This window comes from Eptesicus fuscus, chromosome 19 (genome assembly GCF_027574615.1).
Source record: "Eptesicus fuscus isolate TK198812 chromosome 19, DD_ASM_mEF_20220401, whole genome shotgun sequence".
In the NCBI taxonomy this organism is placed as follows: Eukaryota; Metazoa; Chordata; class Mammalia; order Chiroptera; family Vespertilionidae; genus Eptesicus; species Eptesicus fuscus.
In genome coordinates, this window is record NC_072491.1 from 32,286,963 (window position 1) to 32,306,992 (window position 20,030).

The 20,030-nt window shown below is 42.8% G+C and overlaps 1 protein-coding gene across 1 annotated transcript in view; it reads right to left on the minus strand.

Moving 5' to 3' along the window:
• Window positions 1–20,030, minus strand: part of CA8 (carbonic anhydrase 8) — an 81,402-nt gene that overhangs the window by 53,498 nt on the left and 7,874 nt on the right. The window contains exon 3 of the mRNA XM_008143311.3: window positions 14,853–14,977. Coding sequence (XP_008141533.1) covers window positions 14,853–14,977 — 125 coding nt within the window. The remainder of the gene's footprint in view (window positions 1–14,852; window positions 14,978–20,030) is intronic.

Below are 20,030 nucleotides of genomic sequence, written 5' to 3' on the forward strand. Positions count from 1 at the left end.
TTATTTTATCATCTTTGCTTTTATATAATACACTAGAGGCCTGGTACACGAAATTCGTGCACTCAGGGGGAGAGGGGGATCCTTCATGCTGGCCTGCACCCTCTCGAAGTCCAGGAGCCCCACAATTGATTGCCCCACAGAGGGAGGCCCCACCCACCACCACCAGCCGGGTAGCCTGGGCCTCCCTCTGTGGGGCAATCATGGGGTAATGGCGGGGCCCCCGACCAATCGCATCACACCTGCCCTGGCAGTGGCAGTCAGTGCTGGGTCGCCGCAGGGCCTGCGACCCAGGAGGGACCGAGAGGTCAGCATTTCAGCCCGCCTGCCAGTCCTCACCCACCAGAGCCTGCTGCGCGTGCAGCCTGGCATTCGGTCATTTTGGACATTACAGACCCTGGCTCTTTATATATTAGGATAGTATTAGGTATTTCAATTAATATGGAAGTTGAATGAAAACATGTTTCTGTGGGAAAATGGTAACACCTTATTAGTGGACACTTCATAGCACACTTTCAATGGGACTAACTATACTGCACAAGGTGGACATTTAGTCTAGAATGGCAGGCACAATAAAAACATAATGATACAAAAATGCATTTTAAAATGAGAAAACATAATCACAATTAGAAAATAGTTATTTATTAAGCTGTCCTGAAACTAAAAGATCTGGCAGGTTTTCAAAATAACTGCAGAAGAGATATCTAGTGGCGCAAAAAAAAGTCACTTTTTCATATAGGCATCTAATTGGTATAACTGGATGTTCCTTTTCTCAGCAGACACAGTTGACTTCCACTCACTACACAGTTCCTCCCCTTTCCTCCATGCGAACAGAGCCCCAACTGCATTTATATATCAGAAGGCCAAGAGCTTATGGGAAAGTTAGACCTCTCCTCAGCCCCTAGAATTTATCTTTCAGCTTAATTTACATAAAAATCTCAACCAGTCTCAAAATCAACATGACTATGGTTGACCTTGACATATTTCCTACAATTCCCTCTCTCTCCTGGCATCCCCACGTCACTTAACAACATAAGTTCCCCCAAGCCTCCTGCTCAAAATATCCATTCATTTTTCACAAGCATAACATTATGTACATACTTACTGCAAATTATTCCAAAAAGATATTATAGTAGTTGGTCAGTTCAATTATCTTCCCCAAACTTACCTGCCTCCCAAAAAGAGTGCTGGGGAGAGAAAGGCAAAAATTATCTGCCACTCTCTCAAATCTCTGTCCCCACAAGATTCAATATTTATTCAATAAGAAATGGGACTTACATGTTTTTGACATTAGACTCAAACAACCAAGGATAATTCTTCCTATAAAGAGGGCTCAAATTTAACTAGAATCAAGAAGCAAAAAGTCTAGTAGTCCAGAGACTTTTAGCTCACCCAGATCAATGATGCCCACACACAAATTCTAATGCTCTAAAATATAAGTCTGTGTTACTTGTAAAAATGTGGTTTTCACACCAAATTCAAAGTAAATATCCATGTCATTGGATGTACCTTCATTTGTTCCTTTCGTAGTCCGTATCTTTTAGATTACTGCCACTGTCTTTAGTGGGTTTTTTTTTAATTTCTTTATTGATTAAGGTATTACATATGTGTCCTTATGCCCCCATTACCGTAAAATACAGAAGTTTGTGGGAGCCATCAGGTACACTGACTGGATAGGACTTCTCTGCTGAAAAGAAACATGGGCCATGGGAAGGAACAATCATTTCACCCTTCATGTGCTATCTTTTCACATGGTTCCATCTTAATTCCACCTCTCTCAACCCGACTAAGGAATCATTAAAAACAAATACTGTTTTCTCACATTTTATATTTCTCTTGGGGTTTGCCTTTAAATACAGACACTTGGCCAATGTTTGTTAACTGAGCCACTTCACCATCTTGCCTTCCTAACAGACTCAAAATCCAACGGTATCTTTCTGTTCACTTGCTCCTGGGGAAAACGGTCTCTGGAGGAGAAACAGCTACACGGGAAGCAGTAGCCCACGGAGCTCAGCTGAGGAAAAGGTGACCCAACTACTGACGGTGTAGACTTTACCCCACGATGACCCAAGCCATTGCAGTCAAGCTCGTTAGTACAGCCAAGCTCTAGACCACTTAGAAACCAGCACGACTGGGAACAGTTAAAGCATGCCTGGGCTGATAAGTTAATTAAGAACAATGCCTGCTGATAAAAATCTGTAATATTCGTTCTCCATAACAAGGTAGATAAGTAACATTTGGTTTTTTGTTTTTGTTTTTTTTAATTATTGTAAAATATTTCCAACCCCGTACAACCCAAATTTGGAGTAGGATTAATGATGTAAGCCCTGGACCCAGGTCAGTTTTTGAAAAATGAAACATCTATAAACCACCCTGTGTCAAGCCTTTGGTTTAAACAATGATTGGCCCAAGCTGCGACGGTGAATTGGGCAAAACCTCACCCAAGTAAATTAGAAAGAAAGAAAATTAAAATCCTACACATGCTTCAAAATCCTTGCTCACTCCACCCCCAACTCTTTTCAGAATGAGGGAAACCATATGACTATCCCAGGTACAATGGAGCAGCAAGCAAAAAGGAACAAGGTCCCAGATGGTTCAAGTGAACAAACCTGCAATAAAAGGAAATGGAACTTCCTTCACTGATTCCCAGATGTGGCTGCTCTCTTGCTAGTGTCTAGGGCCATAGAGTAGTAAAGTGGGAGAATTTGGAATAGTTGGTCTTACTAACAGGAAATGCCTCTTCCCTGTTCTTGATTCCTGTAAAGAGGGATTTTCCCTAAACAAGGCTGACCTTCCGCTCTACTCCCTCAACTCACTCCTCCCTATTTGTTCCCCTCTTTTGAAATGTGAGCAACCCTTAGAGAGCAAGCTAAGAAACCCTACCTAGAACCTCACTCACCCTCACCCGCCCACCTTCCCAGGCTATAACCTAGTGGGCAGGCCCTTTCTTTCCGTCCACACTAAGCTATGTCTCCAATGTTGTTCCATCCACAATAGAGGTGACATTTTGTTAACCATCTGATGACCCTCATAATGCCTTCTCTCTTAATTTGTTCAGAACTGGAGCTGGGGAGAAGGGACCTCTTTATGGGAGCTCCTCAGAGAACTCACCAGCTTACAGAACTCACCAAGGAGTATTCATGGGAAACACATTAACTCTGAAACCAAATAAACTGGTTCCACTGAATGAGCTCTCTCATCCAGAGCTCTAAGCGATTCATTAAGCTGGGTTCAGAGAATGTGCTTGCCTTAGGGTCCCCAAGTGAATGCATTAATTGATGATAAAAGATCCATCTTTCATTTGTCAGGTCTTACAAGCAGAAATGCCTGCCTTCTACATTGAATGTTTATAGCCAACAGTTTAAAATCTGCTTTTCATTTCAAGGCTTCCAAAAAAAAAACACCAAAAAAAACCCCACAGCTATATTGTACTAAGTTACAACATTTACATCCAATACAGCTAATTATACACTTTAAATGCTTTTAGAAGGTACTTTAAGTGAATATCAGATTATGTTCAATAACAATATTCTCTACCACCCTATTCAATGTATGGTGCCTCCAATAGATCATTAATTTTTCCAGTCTCTCCCTAAGTTTCCTAAGGGTGGGTACAATTGTATGATCCTTTTGTGCCAGTGAAGGAATTGAGGCTAAACAGCCACCCAGAAGTTGGACAGCAAACACCATGGTGAACTGGACTCAGGCTGTGGCTCGCCCTAACTGACCATTTACATCGCCAGAGCAGGCTGCCTCCTAGGGAACCCTGGCACCAAAGGTCCAATTTCCCCTAAGATTCATGGTATGTTGTCCTAGAATTCCAGGTGAGTTTTTGCTGTGTGTAGCCCTAAGAAGATAAAAGAAAAAAAATGTATTCAAAGCACAGCAAAGCAGTGACCAGGGCACAATGATCTTACTACCATCACTGTGCCTTTTCAAGCTGCCATTCATAACTACAAAACAAAACAAACAACAACAAAAACAGAAAAACATATATAGTTTTTATACCTATTAAGATCTTATGGAGTTAAAAATTGCTTAACATCTTTCCATTCCATCAGAGGTTTTACCCAACTATCTTACACAGAAAATATTTGAATTTTGCTACAAAAAAAAAAAAGCTGTTAATATAATTTCTACTGCATATGCATGCATCATCATAATAAAAAGGTGTGTCAGGAAAAATGACCAGGAAATGTCATATTGACTAAACCTATAGAAAATTATATTCAACTCAAGTGGGGAGTAGGGGTTTTAAAAAAGAGACTTCGAACTTTCTTCTCCATTCAAATTCTCTGCATTTCTTACTTGTAACAACAAAAAAAAAGGATATTTCACTAGATTTTTGTCATCACTACGTCTGCGTCGCTCCTTAATAGTAGAAAATACACACTGAAGGGTTTACTCTTTGACAACTTCTGAGCTAGTTTTGAGGCCTGTCTATACACATGAGCATCGAGGCTGTAAGAGGTTTACGAGCTTGCCCAAGGTTGCAGAGCTTGGGATTAAATTCTGGTTGTCCTGACTTCTGAGCCTAAATTCTTACCAAGTACACCATTCTGACTCCCTCCCATGATTCCACTGTTCATCGAGGCAGCAGCACTGGTGCCCTGTTCTCTAGCAGCTTTCCAGAACAAAGACCCTTCTTAACTTTTTCCCACCATCAGACCTTGCCTATTCTGTGTCTCACTGGTTCCAATTTTGTCAAGTTATGGTAGTTAATCTAGCCCACAACTACCTATAACAAGGTTACACCTAGCACAGTGCCTTTCACATACAGGTGGATAAATATTTGTTTGGTTGACAATCGTTTACATCTCAAAGAGCAACGTATTTGCTTTCTAATATGTGTCTCAAAAATCTTCTAATTGGCTTCTAATGGTGGGATCTGTATACTACACAGGGTGGGTGGAGGGGATGAAGCCCTTTAAATGCCACAGATACACTTAATTATATCTTCTAAACACTCATTAAGAGAAAGGGGACGGAGACAAATCACATATACTGCATTTGGGCTCCTCCAATGTAATAAACATCCATGAGTCAGTTGTGTATTGCACTCATTGTTGTTATCCCTATCACTTAGTCTAAATCCTGACCAGTAGGTTCCCAAGAAATATTTGTTGATCAGATGGATGGATGGATGGATGGATGGATGATGGGTGGATGATGGATGGAAGGAAGGAAGGGTGGATGGGTGGATGGATGGACAGATGGGCACACAATGGATGAGTGCATGGAAATTAATTCTTTTAAAGTTGGCCATTTGGTTCTAGATTATATATTTAAATCAGAGCATTTTTTTATCCGAAGGTATATTAAGAGATATATTTTACTGTAAAACAGATCTGTTAAGACCCAATTTAATTTTTTATCAGCAGCAAGTCTGTAAGTACCTATAAATTAATTATATATCATATTCATTTATAGGAACTAACTTGTTATTTTCTACAAATTTGCCTTACATTGTAAACTCAGCTACAATATAAATTTATTTTGCTAAGAGACTTTTTATAAACTTCAAACAATGACAAAGAATAATCTACTAAAAAATACTTACAAATATAAAATCAAAGGTAGGTTCAAAGTGACCACTCAAAGGTCAAGTTGACCTTATACACTTCTTTTTCGAAGTGGGAACGGCAGACTGCCACATCATGTGGAACATCTAAAAGAACATTTCTGTTTGCTCAACATTATAATTTATTTTCCTTCAGTAAACTGTGAGGTTTCTGCACTAAATACATTTTAATAAATGCAAAAATTAGCATGCTAAATCAAAGCAGGAACATGATTTTTAAAGAGTAAAAATACAAGTGTTCATCAGAATTCAGGAAATGTAAATTTGTTTTTTGTTTTTATTAAGAAGTAAGAGGGAGGCCCCAACTGGTTTGGCTCAGTGGATAGAGCATCAGCCTTCAAACTGAAGGATCCCGGGTCTGATTCCAGTCAAGGGCACATGCCCAGGTAGTGGGCTCAATCCCCAGTGTGGGGCATGCAGGAGGCAGCCGATCAATGATTCTCTCTCAACATTGATGTTTCTAGCTCTCCCTCCCTCTCCCTTCCTCTCTGAAATCAATAAAAAATACATTTTAAAAAATATATATGTAAGAGGGAGTTTTGCAATTAGACCACTGAAGAGGCCATAGCACAAGATTCTAATTCTTGTTTATCCATGAGGCTCAGGCTGCTAGCCCTATGGAAGATTCCGGAATACAAAGTAACAATAATCATAAAAGTCATTATATTTAGAGACTAGATGCTTTTTCTGGTGAAAATAATAAAATTTCCCAAAGAAGCTGAACATTCAAATTGCAAATTGTTTCCTTTCATATCAGTCTTAACTCCTCTTCATGCAAGCTTTCTTTTTTGCACATAAAGCAAGCTCAATCCAAAGTATTAGCAATAGTTGCAAATAAAATCTCAAACTGGATTGGATTTTCATAGTAAGAATCGGCTTTGGAAGGTAAAAAAAAAAACACTCCCTGGAGCAGAACTCAGCTCACAGGCCTCATGTGACCTGCCATTTCCTAGGTGTCACTCAGCAAGGTGGGTGGGGCTCGACGGTCCAGTAAACCGAGCCCAGTTCTCAGGGCACAGCAAGGGTCTTACCTTTGCAATCCAGCACTCCCATACCTTCACAAAGCCACTCTGGCTTTTGTCTTCATAGCTGCACTACAGTGGTCCTGGGCATGAGGCCACAGCCGCACTACAGTGGTCCTAGACATGAGGCTACAGCTGCACTACAGTGGTCCTGGGCATGAGGCCACAGCTGCACTACAGTGGTCCTGGGCATGAGGCCACAGCTGCACTACAGTGGTCCTAGACATGATGCTACAGCTGCACTACAGTGGTCCTGGGCATGAGGCCACAGCTGCACTACAGTGGTCCTAGACATGATGCTACAGCTGCACTACAGTGGTCCTGGGCATGAGGCTACAGCTGCACTACAGTGGTCCTGGGCATGAGGCCACAGCTGCACTACAGTGGTCCTAGACATGATACTACAGCTGCACTACAGTGGTCCTGGGCATGAGGCCACAGCTGCACTACAGTGGTCCTAGACATGATGCTACAGCTGCACTACAGTGGTCCTGGGCATGAGGCCACAGCTGCACTACAGTGGTCCTGGGCATGAGGCCACAGCTGCACTACAGTGGTCCTGGGCATGAGGCCACAGCTGCACTACAGTGGTCCTAGACATGATGCTACAGCTGCACTACAGTGGTCCTAGACATGATACTACAGCTGCACTACAGTGGTCCTGGGCATGAGGCCACAGCTGCACTACAGTGGTCCTAGACATGAGGCTACAGCTGCACTACAGTGGTCCTGGGCATGAGGCCACAGCGGCACTACAGTGGTCCTAGACATGATACTACAGCTGCACTACAGTGGTCCCGGGCATGAGGCCACAGCTGCACTACAGTGGTCCTAGGCATGATGCTACAGCTGCACTACAGTGGTCCCGGGCATGATGCCACAGCTGCACTACAGTGGTCCTAGACATGAGGCTACAGCTGCACTACAGTGGTCCCGGGCATGAGGCCACAGCTGCACTACAGTGGTCCCGGGCATGAGGCCACAGCTGCACTACAGTGGTCCTAGACATGATGCTACAGCTGCACTACAGTGGTCCTGGGCATGAGGCCACAGCTGCACTACAGTGGTCCTGGGCATGAGGCCACAGCTGCACTACAGTGGTCCCGGGCATGAGGCCACAGCTGCACTACAGTGGTCCCAGGCATGAGGCCACAGCTGCACTACAGTGGTCCTAGACATGATGCTACAGCTGCACTACAGTGGTCCCGGGCATGAGGCCACAGCAGCACTACAGTGGTCCTGGGCATGAGGCCACAGCTGCACTACAGTGGTCCTTTGCAAGGCTGAAAGGCACCAGCCTCTGAATGGGGGTGCGTGGACATAAAAGCTCCTCACAGGGATGAAGAAGGTTGTGTTGTCTCTTTCCATCTACACCATTAGAGAAAAGAGGAGTAATTTCTTTATTGTTGAGAGAATTACAGATGTCTCCCTGTTGCCCCCCTGGATGATTCTTTCTTAAATGGAATATTTAATTAACCAAAATAGACCTTTCTTCACCCAGGCCATACATTATGGTTTCCTCTAAGTTGCCCTGTGACCCTTTGGAGCCTCGGATTTCTCCTACATTATTGGACCAAGTGATTTCTAAAGTTCCTTTTAAAAATAAATTCTTAATTATATATCTAATCCTCCCATGTCCTGCCTCACTAAAGTCACCCTCTTTAGATTCCTTTGGAAAGCCTATTTTGGAGGAAATTCACAAACATGAAGCTCTATTGAGATATCTACTGAAGTGAAATAGCTTGAAAAGACCTTTAACATTTTACTGTTAAACAAGCAAACTCTTCCTGGCATCTTCTCGGAGCAGTAAAATAAATGAGCATGCACAAATGACTTGGGAGGCAGCAACCCACAAGGCCAGGTCATTCTCACTAAAAGAACACGTAAATGGTAAGCACTACATATGCCTGAAAAGAAAAGAAGAAATGTAAGATATCTGGAGACCTGGAACGCTAAGGGCGGTGGGTAACATACAGGACTGGCACTATGCTATGAGACATTTTCTTCATAATTATTTTTGGCCTATTTTGCAACCAAGACCTGGACTCTTCACAATTAAAGAATCCTGCTCTCCACAATGAAACTCATTTTTTTTTTCTTTCTACTTCCTAATGCACTCAATTTTCCATAACCAGCTGGTATGTGGCTAGCTCAATTATCACAGCCCTTTCAGGGTACACAAAGCAATAGCTGCACTTTAAATACAATACAAATTACGATAAGCGTTTCACCTACAATATGCTGTGCCTCTTTCTTGGTAATTCACTCTCCAACCATAAACTTTTATTAGGTCCAAAGGGCAAGGAAGTCAGACCCACCATACATGCTCTCCTGCTGGTCTGTGGGAAGGACCAGTGCCCATCTTGACAAAACTATCGTTCATGTGAAGTGAAATGAGACAAACAGAAATAAGGCAGTGAGTTTTCTAAAGGCTAAAACTATCCAATTTACACGTCCATGTTTATTATTCTCAGACCCTATCCTTCCTACATTTAGCTATTAAAGTAAAGACCCTCTCTTAAAAGAATGATGGGGAGAGCAGAAAGTTAGTAATGTTTTATTTGGAAAAGAAAAACTTGGCCGTGATCTCCCAATCCACTAATTTTTTATTTTTATTTTACTGAGCCGGGCCTGGGTAAAAAAGATGAAGTGATTCAAAAGTATAAATCAGTAGTTACAAAGTAGTCAGTAATGACCATGTATGGTGCCAGGTGGGTACTAGACTTATGTGGGGGGTGTCTCTTCATAAATTATACAAATGTCTAACATTGAATGTCACCTGTAATTGAAAAATAAAAATTAAAAAGATTTACTGACCCAGGATAAAATCTAAATGCCTGGGAAGTACTGTCCCACAGAAGTATGAAAGTAGCTGTTCATGTGTAAAGATTAATCATAATTTAGCAAGAGTTACACAGAATTAGGCTACCTTGAAAAGGCAAAGAAGATAACAGTCTCCAAAGACAAATGATGAAAACAGAATATGTCGCCTGAAAGTAGAATGTGAACCTGAATACCTAGAAGTTCTCCCATCAGTTAGATTTGTAACAAAAATTAATAAGAATGGAATAATTCTAGTGAGATGGTGGATGCACAGAGCATACCAGTGTTAGCAAAGGAGCTAAATGCATATTCACAGAGTATTGATGGTTGGATTTCAAAAGCAAAGACATTTATGACGTCGAGGAAAATATGAAGCTTCCGTAGCCACCAGGAAAACATACAGAAATTAATTTGATGGGATCTCAAACTTATCTTAAATCAACAACCTTCTATTCTACTCATGTGGCTGTCTTGATTAAATTTCATAATGCAAAACATCAGCACGTTAAGTAAAATTACATTTTCAGGTAATAGGGAGAAAAATGCTGCACTATGTTTTTCCTCATTAAGGCACTGCCATTAAGCATAAACCTTGAGTATTCACAATAGGAGTCAGGTTTACAAGATGAAAGCATGGCAAGAAAAGCGTGTTTCTGAAAAATAAAAATCTTAAGGAAAAACAAAAATGGCATACTTTATCCATCTTGTTTAACGAAAGAGCCAGAGTTTAAATTGTCTAATGTCACAAATTGTGTTATTTTTTTTGAAGCGATGTGGGTGCTGGCTTCAAGTAGTAACAAAATATATTCAAGATTGCTTTTACATCTGTATTTATAATTTTAAAAAGCCAAGAAGGAGGTTGATGAATTTCTGTTAAAAGCCATTCCTGTTACATGTAACAAACTTGTAAATATTTATTTACAGTGTTTATTTAATAAACCATCCATTGAAGTTTAAGTGAAATCAACAAAATGGAAATATGGATTGATATGTGATTTAGAGATTAAAGTTAGTCCTAAAACGTAAATAAAATATGAAAAGTGTCCTAAATTTTTTTAATCATGTACCCCAAAGGGTACCTGGTTCCCACACACAGCTGTCCTATAGCCCCTGATGGCAATTCAGGAAATTATCTACCCGTCTCCACATAAGCCATCTCATTCCATCCTGGACTATTCTATGTGGAGTCCTTCTCTCCTCTCCTTCAGCACACCCTGTGAGTCCTCTCCTCCTTAAAGCCCAGCTTGGTATTCACAGCCTCCATTAAAGTAAAACAAAACAAAACAGCCCAGCCAATGTGGCTCAGCGGTTGAGCATTGACCTACGAACCAGGAGGTCATGGTTTGATTCTCAGTCAGGGCACATGGCCAGGTTTTAGGCTCGATCCCCAGTGTGGGGCATGCAGGAGGCAGCCAATCAATGATCCTCTTTCATCATTGATGTTTCTACCTCTCTCTCTCTCCCTCCCTCTCTGAAGTCAATCCTACCTAATAATAGACAAATATGCAAATTGACCATACCTCTGACACACCCATAAGCCACGCCCACCATCCAATCAGAGCGAGCATGCAAATTAACCCAACCAAGATGGCTATAGCCACAGAGAGCAAGGTTTCCCAGGTAACAGAGGAAGCCAAGCTTTCCACCTGCCCTTGCCAGGCCTAAGCCTCCACTCAAGCTACAAAGTTTCAATTATAGAAGGTAAACAAATTCAAACAAATGGTGGCAGAATGGAGCTTGAGAGAGCAGGCCAGGGTTGCCCCCGGCAACAGGGGAAGCAAAGCTTTCCGCACACCCTGGCTGGGCCCAGGCCTCTGCTTAAGGCTACAAAGTTTCAATTATAACCCCAACAGAAATGGCTGCCGGCCGAGGAGGGAGCCCCAGGCTTGGCTCTGCTCCAGGCTACAAAGTTTCAATTGTAGAAGGAAACTAAATTCCAGATACCAGGGCCTCCGCTTGGGTTGCCGGGGGGCGTGGCCGGCCTGCAAACCACCACAGGCCCCTCTCTCAGGCCGCCCCACGCCCCAAGGGAACCCCCACCTGATCCGGGACATCCTTCAGGGCAAACCAGCTGGCCCCCACCCCTGTACCAGGCCTCTATCCTATCTAATAAAAGAGTAATATGCAGATTGATCATCATTGCAACACACAATATAGCTGCCCCCATGTGGTCAAAGATCCTGCCCCCATGTGGACACAAGATGGCCACCACAAGATGGCCAGCAGGAGAGAGCAGTTGGGAGGCACCCGGCCTGCAAGGGAGGGCAGTTGAGAGGGACCAGGCCTGCAAGGGAGGGCAGTTGGAGGTGATCAACCCTGCAGGAGAGGGCAGTTACGGGTGACCAGGCCGCCAGAGGAGGGAAGTTGGGGGCAAACAGGCTGGTAGCAGAGTGGTTAGGGGGTGATCAGGCTGGCAGGCAGAAGCGGTTAGGGGCAATCAGGAAGGCAGGCAGGCAAGCAGTTGGGAGCCAGCAGTCCTGGATTGTGAGAGGGATGTCCGACTGCCCGTTTAGGCCCGATCCGGGCAGTCGGACATCCCTCCAGGGGTCCCAGAGTGGATAGGGTACAGGCTGGGCTGAGGGACAACCCCCCTCTGTGCACGAATTTCGTGCACCGGGCCTCTAGTAAAAATATATTTTTAAAAACAAACAAACCAAAAACCTACCTGGCTTGCAGCTATCCCCCTCTAATTCTGTATACCCACAGCATTCATGCACACAGTAAGATGCAGCACTAAACAAACACTGAATGATTGGTACATATATTCTCTCTTTGATTGGGTCAGGGATAATCTGGGTTAACAAAGAATATAAATATTATTCATAACCTATTTTGGAAAAACTACAGTCAGTAATCCCATGATGTGAAATATAAATATTTCTGCAGAAACAAAGCCTCACTAGCAGAATTTAATTTTCACTCCAAACAAACCATTACCTGTGGTTAATGGACCGGAGCAGCTACAACACCACCAATGAGCAGGGCCAGCCTGAACATTTGGTCCGGAAATTCTATTCAACTGCAGAGCAAAGAGCACACACCACTGACTCGCCTAATCTAATTAAACTTTCCCAAGACTGAGAATACCCTGTGGCACAAGCAAGGCCACTGAATTCCCAGCCAGAAGTCATTGCCTACCCGGTTACTCCCATCTCTCCTTCAAGTTTTTGTTATTAGAGGACGTCTTGGAGGCCTGGTGGAGACAAAACGATGAAGTGGCCTTTCCTCCCCCTCACTTTGCCCTCCACACCTGCAGGTTTAGTTGTTTTGGATGATTTCACGTCCTCCTCTTCGATGCATCTGGTGTGAACTTTTCCTTCTCACGTTGCATGAGGACAGAGCAGTAGCCAGAGGTGCCACAGAGACAGGGCGGATGTGTTTTAACCCTTTGCACTCGCTTTCTTTTTTCTCGATTCCTTTATTCTAATGCTAACCATGTCGAGTCACACTCGACATCCGAGTGCAAAAGGTTTTAAGGCAGTTAGAAGTGACCGGGGGTCTGTAGGCTTTGAGAATAAAAGGTTCCTGGAAATGTGACATTTGAAGACCCAACCTTCCCCATCAAGGCCTTCAAGAAGCTGTTATTGTCCTATCACAAGAGTATATATCACATATTCTCTTTAACTTACTACAATGAGATTTTCCCTTCTATCCTCAAAGCATTGATTATTTCACTTTTAAGATTGGAGTCTTTTTTAATGAAAGGAGCATCCTGAACTTCCAAAGGATTAAATTATTAAATTATAATTCAAGTATTGTTGGGAAATATTTCCTCTAACTTCATTCCTTGAGGCATATATATCCTTATATAAATTATACATTGGTTGAGCGTCGACCTATGAACCAGGAGGTCACGGTTCGATTCCTGGTCGGGGCACATGCCTGGGGTTGTGGCTCAGTCCCCAATGAGGGGTGTGCAGGAGGTAATCAATCAATGATTCTCTCTCATCATTGATGTTTCTATCTCTCTCTCCTCTCCCTTCTTCTCTGAAATCGATAAAAATATATTTTTAAATGAATAAGTTATTAAAGTATACAGCAGTGATTTCAGTTACTAAGGCCTGGATCTGACCATGAGCAGTGCTATACAAGATTAAGCAGATGTGCAGCTAGGAACGACAGAGAAGGAGGACTGGCATGTCAGCATCCCCCAAATTATACTGTTCCCTGCCACTGGAGAGCTACATCCTGGACAGAACTGCGGATCCTTAGAAAAGAAATATAAACAAGGCCGGGACCAACCAAGACACCTCCTCCCTTTCACCAGCCTGGATTGTCTCTCATGTTCCTGGCACTGGACTGAAAAATTCGAGTGAAAAGGAGGAGGGGGAGACTTTTTCTTCAGGAGCTTTCTTAGCTCAGGCTGTGTAACAAATTACCATAGACTGGAGGCTTAAACAACAAACACTGATTTCCCCATTCTGGAGGCTGGGAAGTCCAAGATCAAGGTGCCTGCAGATCCCATGGCCCGGTGAGGGCCCACTTTCTGGCTTGTAGATGCCTGTCTTCTCATCCTGTCCTCACCAGGCAGAGAGTAGAGAAGCAAGCTCTCTGGACTCTTACGAAGACATTAATTCCATTCATGAAGGCTCCACCCTCATGACCTCATCTAACCCTAACCACCTCCCCAAGGCTCCATCTCCTAACACTGGGGTGGGGTAGAGTTTCCACATATGAATTTGGGGTGGAGGGGAGGACACAAGCATTGAGTCCATAACAGAAGCCCACAGTCAATGAGAAAGACACTTTAGACACTAAAGGTTTTACAATCCATGAGATCAGTGCCACAGCAGCAACCTACCAAGGACCCTGGGAGCAAAGATCAGGGAGAAATTAATTCTGCCTCGAGAAGGAACTCAAGTCCCAAGGAAGAAATTGATACTTCAACTAGATATTGGAAAAAGAACAGGATTGACTAAAAAGATAATGAGGACAGAAGTTCTTTAAACAAAAAAAAAAAAAACGACCTTCTAAAAATCTCTCTCTCTAATTGCTTGTGGTGAAGAATAGAACCAACCTACCAATTTTAATCAGAGCTAACCTAGACATTTAGTTACTAAAAAAAAACAAAAGTTATTTATTTTCAGCTTATTACCAATTCAGAGCATCTACAAAAGTAACCTACTGAATTTGCAGAGGCAGCAAAATTCTTACAACAGTAATAATAATAGGATGAAACTTAATGGCTTTACTGAATAGATTACCTTTATGGCCAACAGCCCACGTGCACTCTCCAAGCCCACGGAAGTCCCTGAGAAGCCTCATTTGCTGCCCCAAGCTTACATTTCATTACACACTTTTTAATTTTAATGCAAATTGGTAAAAATGGAAAAGCTATGCATCTACTTTTAAATTGAACCATTTTTAGTAAGTCACTGAATACTTTCCGTGAACAATAGGAGTTTTACAAGATGATCTGTTATTCTTACCTCCATGGGAAAAGCTTTGAAATTAACTGTGTGCTCAGAACCACGCTGGTTTTCTCTTCCCCAATGAAATCGGACCTCATACAGTTCGAATTCGTGCCCTTGAGGCAATGGACCTCCCGACAGAACTGAAAAAAAAATAAAATAAATTCTATTTAATTACATCTCAAACATATTCATCAGCACAGCAATAGAAACACTGGGGACATGTTTTGCCAAAAACTCGAATGAGCTCTATAGATTCCATTTGTATAGCCAAAATGAGAAATACATCACAACTGTGAATTTACACTACGTGGGTTTTTGCTGAAATTCTTATAATGTCATTCAGATAAAAGCAGAAGTTCAAAAACTCTGGAATACCTTGGTAATGATACGTATATCATTTCATTTTAACTTGGTTAACTTTAGACAAAGAAAATCAATGCAGTAGTTATGCCCTCTGAGATACAAACTTAGCACTCATCAGGAGAGCAAAAATATTGTTTGAGTCTCAGATTAACCAATAACTTGCTATAGATGTATCAATAAATTAAACCTTGTTTTCAGATCATCCATTTGTAGCAACAGGCTTTCAATTTAGAGAATAGGTGTAAGCTAATAAAATTATCTATGAAGAGAATTATTATTAAGCCAATCAGATTTTTCAACAATGCAATCACACTTAAAAAGCAATTTACCGTTCAGTGTCACATACAATGCAAACAAAATAAAATTTAATAAAATATTAATACTTAAAATGTGAGCATCGGTTCTATAGGGCCATGGCTCTAGTTCTCATTTCTGGATATGACTCAGAATTTTGTCCCAAAGAAGGGCACTCTAAAAGTAATGAAAAATAAATTTGTGCAAGAACCTGTCTTGAAGCGATAAAATACTTTCTTTAGTTAAACACTCCCTGATTATCATATGGAAAAACTTGAAATAAAGTTTATTTTAAATTACCTATTTCAATATAAATAAAGGTTGTTTGCATTTTTCTTGTTAAAAAAAGATGTTCATTCTAAATGGTATCAGCTAAGAATTGAAGGTTATTTTTCAGTCAAGACGCTGACAAAATTCACCCCGTTCCCCCAGAAGTGCTCTCAAACACCTGGGTTGCCATTGCAGAGCAAGTGACAATGTCCAGCCTGCTCTCCCGAGGAACAGCTTGGCTGTCTATCTCGCTCTAAAACTCAAAGGAGAAGAAAGCAAACTAGTGCAACAGGTATTTACTTGTTTGGTCGGTTCTACACCCCATAACTTGTTCCAAAAAGAATTTCAAGCTGCTTATATCAAGGTACATAAAACACAGCCAGAAAGCATACATGAGGAAGAAGAACAAAGGTTAAACAAAGACAGGGGCAGAAAACAGCTGGAGAAATGAGGCGATCGCACACACCAATGTCAGAAGTCCTTGCTAAAAGTGCCCCAAAACTTGCTTTTAAGCTTTCTGCCAGCTCAGTGAAGAAAAAGAGCTACAATAGCAAAAAGCAGTTTTCATTTTTCAAGTGTATAAACCTCACATCATGGGGGAAGGAGGTGAAGTGCATGGCCTTTAGGATGCTATGTTTCAAAATTTTAATGCTTCTCCTCAGACCTGGTCTTACTTAAGTCTCACAACAAATCTGAGGGGTCAGTGGGATCATCCCCATGGACAGGAGAGAAGAACATGGCTGAGAGGGGGTAAATGCGGCCTGCCCTGGCCACCCAGGGTCCTCTGACCCACGTCCCAGGGTGCGACAGGGATGGGGAAAACCAAATTTTAGTATCTGCAAGCATGAAAAACAATGACTTCTTTTTTTTTTAATGTATTTTTATTGACTTCAGAGAGAAGAAGAGAGAGAGAGAAACATCAATGATGAGAGAGAATCACTGATCAGCTGCCTCCTGCACACCCCACACTGGGGATGGAGCCCGCAACTCAGGCATGTGCCCTGACATGGAATCAAACTGTGACCTCCTGGTTCACTGGTCGACACTCAACCACTAAGCCACCGCGGCCAGGCAAACAATGAGTTCTTTAAGTCTATGGTTCTAAACTGCAGTTCTATTTCCCAGGACTATAAAAAAAATTTAAGTACATGGATCACAACGGGTCACAGATATCCAGAGCTGCAGTGCGGCTCACGGAGCATCTTCAATAAACACCCAGCTGTGGATGGAAGAAGGGATGACAGGTTTCTATTTCAACCGGGTGCCACAGTTTCTGAATTATCTCAAAACGCTCTCTTCCTTCCCTGCAGTCTAAGGAAAACCCAGAAGGAGGCCTGCAGTCTACCCACAGTGTACCCCACCTCCCAAACCAAACAGAGGGCAAAGCAAGGAAGTCCCTGGCTGAACCCCAGCCTCATGGTGAGAACTAGAGAACACACCCCTCACCCTGTGGGAGCACAGCCCGAGCGCTTCACCGGGGTGGGCTCTGCTTTTTAAAGGTGAAAACTGCCTTCGAGGAGGCTTAGCGCCACATTGCTAAGGTCAAGGAAGGAGAAATATTGTGAAATAAAGTCATGTGAAATGGGAGAGAGGATTTTTAAAAACTACTGGTACTTACTTACTTTTAAAAAAAATGGATGCTATAACTGATGTTGACAGTGACTTTAAGAGACCAGAAAAAGAACCTGGAAACTCCATAGATCTGTCTTGCTAGGAGAAGTTGAAGGCCCCCAGGGATCCACTGATCACATACATTGTACCAGACACTGTATTAAGTGCTTAAGGCACACTGATTCTTCTTTAGAGAGAGAAAGGAAGCGGGGAGGAAGGGAGGGAGGGAGAGAGAGAGAAAGAAACATCGATCGGTTGCCTCCCTCACACGACCCAACCAGAATTGAACCCACAACCGGGTATGTGCCCTGACAGAGAGCCGAACCCGCCACCTCCTGGTGTACAGGATAATGCTCCAACTGAGCCACACCAGCCAGGGCAAGATATACTGGTCTTGACGAAAGAGACAACATTTCGTGATCTCGTGGAGTTTTACAATGAGCTCAGAAAAGGGAAGCCTTCTGCCCAGGCCTGGTCCCCAGGGAGGGGTGACAAAGAGGCAGCGTCAGCCAGGAATCAGGCCCTGGGAACCTTTCACTTTTCCTGCAGATGAGTATTCCAAAGTTAAACCGCACTAAAATCATGTGGCTGTACAAAGCCACAAAGAATGACGAAATCCTGAAAGCAGAATTTTATGAGGTGCCAGCTAAGTATTACCTGTGCATCCCCTAAGAATTTTTAGTTTTCAGACTAAAAATAAACAGTAGCTCAGTTTTACCCATTTGGCAACATCCGTTTAAGGCCTTTTTCTGCCTCGGCATAGCTTTTCTTCAAATAAGGAGGCCACTCGTATCATATTTATGATTACCAAATTTTGCTGAGTGATATTGTGCCACCATATGGCAGGTTTATTAGTTGTGACGTCACTAAGGTCAGTAAAATGTTTGACAATGAAGCTCATACTGATGACATGCTGCATTTCCTGAGAATAAAAAACTTGTGGAAAAAAAATACAAAATAAAACGATGTCATTGCTGCTGCACGCATTTTCTTCAATACTCTGTAATAGTCACGGCTACGATGCTTATGAGATAAAAAGAGATCCTTCTCCAAAATTTGGGAACCTCATAGAGACATGATATATACACATCTACCTCAACCTATCTAAGCTTCTCTCTCCTTTCGCTGAAAACAAATCTGCCAGGTAGTTCAAAGGCTGTTGTCCATCGAGGCTTATCTCCCTCATTGCATTTGAGTTCAACCCGCGCGTTGCAAGACGGACGCCATGCCCTGCGCCGAGCACCCAGTTCATAGAGAGAGGATACAGCCGTGGTGCTGGCGGGGCCCTCTCAGTGCTTGCGGAGCTGGATTTGACGGTTTACATAAATTGCATCAGAAGAGTAAGGGAAAGTGCACAAGGCACTAGGAGAACACCCAGCAAGGGCCGAGCCAGCACCAAGGGCATCAGAAAGTCAGGGAACTTGGCACAGGAGACGACTGCCAAGCAGAGCCTTGAAGAGGAAGCTAAGAGAAGTGAGAAGGCGCAGGCCAGCAGGGAGAGGAGGCTGAGAGGGGCTCCGAGAGGGGAAGCAGCTTGAATGTGTCCCAAGAGAATGAAGCTGGAGGTCACCGATGGCCAACGTCGGGCCTCAAGATGAGAGAAAACAATTTTTAAGATATTTCTGCCAACCCCGTATTTAAATCAGCAAGGCTGCTAAGAAGCACTATACAAAGTGGTCGTTTTTTAAAAGTATGATTAATAATAAAAATAATAATCTAGCCTAAAATTAGCATTAGGAATTATAAAAGACCCAGGAGTGGAATTTTCTAATTAGGGCTTCTATAATAAGTTGCAGGGGAGGGCACAAGTGACCTACCTTGATTAGCAATTTCTCCCGTGCCCCTGGCCCTTTAACAATGTCATCACCCTTAACACACTGCTTGCCGTCAGATGGAATGACGTTCTATTGCACAAGCTTGGGCAGTCTCACACTTTTTCACAACGTAAGTATCAAACCACTCAGGCGAGAAACCTATAACAATTATATTTTTACACTTCAGCTACTTTCTACATCGCCATAAGTATGTCCCATTTTAATGTGTCTGTGTACACTAAATTGTTACGATTCCCACAGAACAGTGATCCATGTGTCCCACGGAGACACATGTGGCAGCGTTCATGAAATTCTCCATAGTCGGGGAGACAACGGGCCAACAGTCTGGTCAGGTCCCACCTGGAATGCGACCCTTGGCTCAACTCCCCGTCGGAGGCACTCTGTCTCCTTGAAATATGCTCAAAGCAGAGGGAGAAGAACAGTGACAGGATCCAAAACATGGTCCAGTTGCAGGGCCTCCACCCCAGCCCACCCTCTTCTCCCCTGGTCCATAAAGCCAACCCCTGACGTTCGTAGGTGGCACCTCCAAAATCTCTCTTGTGTCATCCGTTTCTCCCACTGACGCTGTCATCACTGTAGCTGCTGTCCTGGTAAACTGAGTCTCACCCAATAACCTGCAAACTGACTCCCAATTTCCCCAGATCCCATCTTATTCAGCGCTGCCAGGTTAATTTTCCTAAAGCAACATTCTGATTATCCGACAGAAAATAAAAAGTGGTTATACTCGGGAGACTTGGTTCAAGGTCCCTCATAAATTTTCTCCAACATATCCTCTCCGTTATATTTTCTATTAACCTCACTTATCATGAAAGAAACTTTT